The 6,431-nt window shown below is 39.8% G+C and overlaps 1 protein-coding gene across 1 annotated transcript in view; it reads right to left on the reverse strand.

The window, feature by feature from the left end:
- LOC128660548 (TPR and ankyrin repeat-containing protein 1-like) overlaps positions 1-6,431 on the reverse strand; it is a 327,764-nt gene that overhangs the window by 282,441 nt on the left and 38,892 nt on the right. The window contains 1 exon segment of the mRNA XM_053714460.1: positions 5,848-6,021. Coding sequence (XP_053570435.1) covers positions 5,848-6,021 — 174 coding nt within the window.

The raw sequence follows: 6,431 nt of genomic DNA on the forward strand, positions 1-6,431 counted from the left end.
TCCCAGTTTTCCACTCCTGGGATGTGGATTGCAGACAAGTGGCAGTAGTGATTCTCCGCCCATTGAATGATTTTGGTCACTTCTTCCATCGCCAGGGAACTCCTTGTTCCCCCCTGATGGTTGATATACGCAACAGTCGTCATGTTGTCTGATTGAAACCGTATGAATTTGGCCTTTGCTAGCTGAGGCCAAGCCTTGAGAGCATTGAATATCGCTCTCAGTTCCAGAATATTTATGGGGAGAAGAGATTCTTCCCGAGACCAAAGACCCTGAGCTTTCAGGGGTTCCCAGACCGCGCCCCAGCCCACCAGACTGGCGTCGGTCGTGACAATGACCCACTCTGGTCTGCGGAAGCTCATCCCCTGTGACAGGTTGTCCAGGGTCAGCCACCAACGGAGTGAATCTCTGGTCCTCTGATCTACTTGTATCGTCGGAGACAAGTCTGTATAATCCCCATTCCACTGACTGAGCATGCACAGTTGTAATGGTCTCAGATGAATTCGCGCAAAAGGAACTATGTCCATTGCCGCGACCATCAAACCTATTACTTCCATGCACTGCGCTATGGAAGGAAGAGGAACAGAATGAAGTACTTGACAAGAGCTTAGAAGTTTTGATTTTCTGGCCTCTGTCAGAAAAATCCTCATTTCTAAGGAGTCTATTATTGTTCCCAAGAAGGGAACTCTTGTTAACGGAGATAGAGAACTTTTTTCTACGTTCACTTTCCACCCGTGAGATCTGAGAAAGGCCAGGACAATGTCCGTATGAGCCTTTGCTTGTGGTAGGGACGACGCTTGAATCAGTATGTCGTCCAAGTAAGGTACTACTGCAATGCCCCTTGGTCGTAGTACCGCTAGAAGGGACCCCAGTACCTTTGTGAAAATTCTTGGAGCAGTGGCTAATCCGAATGGAAGTGCCACAAACTGGTAATGCTTGTCCAGAAAGGCGAACCTTAGGAACCGATGATGTTCCTTGTGGATAGGAATATGTAGATACGCATCCTTTAAATCCACCGTGGTCATGAATTGACCTTCCTGGATGGAAGGAAGAATTGTCCGAATGGTTTCCATTTTGAACGATGGAACCTTGAGAAACTTGTTTAGGATCTTGAGATCTAAGATTGGTCTGAATGTTCCCTCTTTTTTGGGAACTATGAACAGATTGGAGTAGAATCCCATCCCTTGTTCTCCTAATGGAACAGGATGAATCACTCCCATTTTTAACAGGTCTTCTACACAATGTAAGAATGCCTGTCTTTTTATGTGGTCTGAAGACAATTGAGACCTGTGGAACCTCCCCCTTGGGGGAAGCTCCTTGAATTCCAGAAGATAACCTTGGGAGACTATTTCTAGTGCCCAAGGATCCAGAACATCTCTTGCCCAAGCCTGAGCGAAGAGAGAAAGTCTGCCCCCCACCAGATCCGGACCCGGATCGGGGGCCAACATCTCATGCTGTCTTGGTAGCAGTGGCAGGTTTCTTGGCCTGCTTACCTTTGTTCCAGCCTTGCATTGGCCTCCAGGCTGGCTTGGTTTGAGAAGTATTACCCTCTTGCTTAGAGGATGTAGCACTTGGGGCTGGTCCGTTTCTGCGAAAGGGACGAAAATTTGGTTTATTTTTAGCCTTGAAAGACCTATCCTGAGGAAGGGCGTGGCCCTTACCCCCAGTGATATCAGAAATAATCTCTTTCAAGTCAGGGCCAAACAGCGTTTTCCCCTTGAAAGGTATGTTAAGCAATTTGTTCTTGGAAGACGCATCCGCTGACCAAGATTTTAGCCAAAGCGTTCTGCGCGCCACAATAGCAAACCCTGAATTTTTCGCCGCTAATCTAGCCAATTGCAAAGTGGCGTCTAAAGTAAAAGAGTTAGCCAATTTGAGAGCATGAATTCTGTCCATAATCTCCTCATAAGAAGAATCTTTATTGAGCGACTTTTCTAGTTCATCGAACCAGAAACACGCTGCTGTAGTGACAGGAACCATGCATGAAATTGGTTGTAGAAGGTAACCTTGCTGAACAAACATCTTTTTAAGCAAACCCTCTAATTTTTTATCCATAGGATCTTTGAAAGCACAACTATCTTCTATAGGGATAGTAGTGCGTTTGTTTAGAGTAGAAACCGCCCCCTCGACCTTGGGGACTGTCTGCCATAAGTCCTTTCTGGGGTCGACCATAGGAAACAATTTCTTAAATATAGGGGGAGGGACAAAAGGTATGCCGGGCCTTTCCCATTCTTTGTTTACAATGTCCGCCACCCGCTTGGGTATAGGAAAAGCTTCGGGGGGCCCCGGGACCTCTAGGAACTTGTCCATCTTACATAATTTCTCTGGAATGACCAAATTCTCACAATCATCCAGAGTAGATAACACCTCCCTAAGCAGAGCGCGGAGATGTTCCAATTTAAATTTGAATGAAATCACATCAGGTTCAGCTTGTTGAGAAATTTTCCCTGAATCTGAAATTTCTCCCTCAGACAAAACCTCCCTGGCCCCCTCATGACTGGTGTAGGGGCACTTCAGAACCAATATCATCAGCGTCCTCATGCTCTTCAGTATTTTCTAAAACAGAGCAGTCGCGCTTTCGCTGATAAGTGGGCATTTTGGCTAAAATGTTTTTGATAGAATTATCCATTACAGCCGTTAATTGTTGCATAGTAAGGAGTATTGGCGCACTAGATGTACTAGGGGCCTCCTGTGTGGGCAAGACTGGCGTAGACGAAGGAGGGGATGATGCAGTACCATGCTTACTCCCCTCACTTGAGGAATCATCTTGGGCATCATTTTCTCTAAATTTTGTGTCACATAAATCACATCTATTTAAATGAGAAGGAACCTTGGCTTCCCCACATACAGAACATAGTCTATCTGATAGTTCAGACATGTTAAACAGGCATAAACTTGATAACAAAGTACAAAAAACGTTTTAAAATAAAACCGTTACTGTCACTTTAAATTTTAAACTGAACACACTTTATTACTGAAAATGTGAAAAAGTATGAAGGAATTGTTCAAAATTCACCAAAATTTCACCACAGTGTCTTAAAGCCTTAAAAGTATTGCACACCGGAGCCGTTTTTATATTTAACCCCTATACAGTCCCTGGTATCTGCTTTGCTGAGACCCAACCAAGCCCAAAGGGGAATACGATACCAAATGACGCCTTCAGTAAGCTTTTTCTATGTATCTGAGCTCCTCACACATGCATCTGCATGTCTTGCTTCCCAAAAACAACTGCGCAATAGAGGCGCGAAAATGAGGCTCTGCCTATGATTAGAGAAGGCCCCCAGTGAAAAAGGTGTTCAATACAGTGCCTGCCGGTTATTTTACATAATTCCCAAGAATAAAATAACTCCTCAAAACTATGAAGTATTAAAAATGCTTATATATCAATCGTTTTAGCCCAGAAAAATGTCTACCAGTCTTTAAAGCCCTTGTGAAGCCCTTTATTCTTATTTAATAAAAATGGCTTACCGGATCCCATAGGGAAAATGACAGCTTCCAGCATTACCAAGTCTTGTTAGAAATGTGTCATACCTCAAGCAGCAAAAGTCTGCTCACTGTTTCCCCCAACTGAAGTTAATTCCTCTCAACAGTCCTGTGTGGAAACAGCCATCGATTTTAGTAACGGTTGCTAAAATCATTTTCCTCTTACAAACAGAAATCTTCATCTCTTTTCTGTTTCAGAGTAAATAGTACATACCAGCACTATTTTAAAATAACAAACTCTTGATTGAAGAATAAAAACTACATTTAAACACCAAAAAACTCTAAGCCATCTCCGTGGAGATGTTGCCTGTACAACGGCAAAGAGAATGACTGGGGAAGGCGGAGCCTAGGAGGGATCATGTGACCAGCTTTGCTGGGCTCTTTGCCATTTCCTGTTGGGGAAGAGAATATCCCACAAGTAAGGATGCCGCCGTGGACCGGACACACCTATGTTGGAGAAATGTAAAGTTTTTTTTTTATTTGCTCGCATTTGGCGGTGAAATGGTGGCATAAAATATACCAAAATGGGCCTAGATCAATACTTGGGGTTGTCTACTACACTACACTAAAGCTAAAATTAACCCTACAAGCTCCCTAATTAACCCCTTCACTCCTGGGCATAAAACATGTGTGGTGCGCAGCGGCATTTAGCGGCCTTCTAATTACCAAAAAGCAACCACAAAGTCATATAAGTCTGTTATTTCTGAAAAAGGGGATCCCAGAGAAGCATTTACAACCATTTGTGCCATAATTGCAGAAGCTGTTTGTAAATAATTTCAGTGGGAAACCTAAAGATTGTGACAAAATTTGTGAAAAAGTGAACTTTTTTTTTTTTTTTTTTTTTTTTTATCGCATTTGGCGGTGAAATGGTGGCATGAAATATACCAAAATGGGCCTAGATCAATACTTTGGGATGTCTTCTAAAACAAAATATATACATGTCAAGGGATATTCAGGTATTCCTGACAGATATCAGGGTTCCAAAGTAACTAGCGCTCATTTTGAAAAAAAGTGGTTTGGAAATAGCAAAGTGCTACTTGTATTTATTGCCCCATAAATTGCAAAAAAAGCAAAGAACATGTAAACATTGGGTATTTCTAAACTCAGGACAAAATTTATAAACTATTTAGCATGGGTGTTTTTTGGTGATTGTAGATGTGTAACAGATTTTGGGGGTCAAAGTTAGAAAAAGTGTGTTTTTTTCCATTTTTTCCTTATATTTTATCATTTTTTTTTTAGTAAATTATAAGATATGATGAAAATAATGGTATCTTTAGAAAGTCCATTTAATGACGAGAAAAACGGTATATAATATGTGTGGGTACAGTAAACGAGTAAGAGGAAAATTACAGCTAAATGCAAACACTGCAGAAATGTAAAAATAGCCATTGTCATTAAAGGGACAGTATACTGTAAAATTGTTTTTCCCTTAATGTGTTTACAATTGCTTTTTTTACCAACTGCAGAGTAAAAAATTTATGAAAATTAGCTTTTTAAGACTTATTTGTGTATATTAAAGCTCTGATTTTGTGTTTTGAAGCCACAGCCTAATAAAATAGGTTGAGCTTGTAGGTATAATCAGATCTCATTACTGTATCACATTGTGCACATATACCTGCTTCTTTATCTTATATCTGTCCTTAAAACAATCACCAATACTTTGAGAGAACAATGGAAAATCAACATTTTATTACCTTATCTCTGCTTTATCACACTGGGAGTGTAATTTCTTCTGCTGGCTGTGTTTACAAAGTTTATCTATAGCTGGTACGCGCGGCCACAAACTTTCAGAATAGGTGGGGATACCACATGCTAAATTATCAATTTCAAATGCCAATATAAGGGTAAAGGAGCTACTTGTAAACAATTTAATACACTCCAGCAGGAAAAGTGGATCATTGGGAACAAATTAAAGGGGAGAAAATTTTTGAGTAAACTGTCCCTTTAAGGGTAAGAAAATTGAAAAATGGTCCGGTCATTAAGGGGTTAAAATTGTATGCTCTATCCAAATCATGTAAGGATTTTTGGGGTTTTTCTGTCCCTTTAATTTAAAAACAAACAAAATTACAGACAACTATTTTGCAACACTTATTTTTTGCTTAAAAAAAAGTATGCCTACTACTATATCAAGGAAATGCAAACATTTGAATGCATTCCTTGTGTGGCACATCATTTAAAGCACTTTAAATCTTTTTTATTATTATTATTACTATTATTATAATAATGAGGACAGAAAAAAAGTTAGGATACTTACTGTTTTCTATCTGTAATACTAATTAAGAAAATTGCTAGATCTTAAGGCTATAGAATGGATATATATATATATATAGCATAACACTGTATTTCTGAGATTATACAACATAGTACCTTTTATGTTGGTGGAATCAAGCGGAATCTGGTTTGACAAATGCTTTTTAATTAGGTCTTCAGCCTTAAAGTTCTTATTCCTCTTCAGTATGTCTGATGGACACCTTCCCACTTCGTCCGTAATACACGGGTTACAACCGTAATCTAGAAGCATCTTCACATCCTGTGCTTGATCTGAAGGAAGCCATAATACAATTATTGGCACAGGATTATATATATACTGTTTTTTGTTATTATTGTTTTTTTATTAAGGTTTACAAGGTTGCAAACAATTGAATACAAACATCTGCAGTTACCTATATACCAAGTGAATACTCCACAGCACCTTTTCAATGTATAAAATGTCCTTTATTTAATTCACATGAAAGGAAAGATATGCAACGTTTCGGGAACATAGTCCCTTAATCATGCATACTGAACAGTGCACCTGTACCTCAATTTAAAGGTGTAACTAACCAATCACCAACTTGTATTCAAACACTCCCCTAATCATAATGTTTTTTTTCCAGAGGCAGGAGTAATGCTGCCCTCTAGTGTACCTAAAGGAAATGAACCATAGAATTTAATTTGTCAATGAAACGCCA

The sequence above is a fragment of the Bombina bombina genome, chromosome 5 (assembly GCF_027579735.1).
Source record: "Bombina bombina isolate aBomBom1 chromosome 5, aBomBom1.pri, whole genome shotgun sequence".
Classification (NCBI taxonomy): domain Eukaryota; kingdom Metazoa; phylum Chordata; class Amphibia; order Anura; family Bombinatoridae; genus Bombina; species Bombina bombina.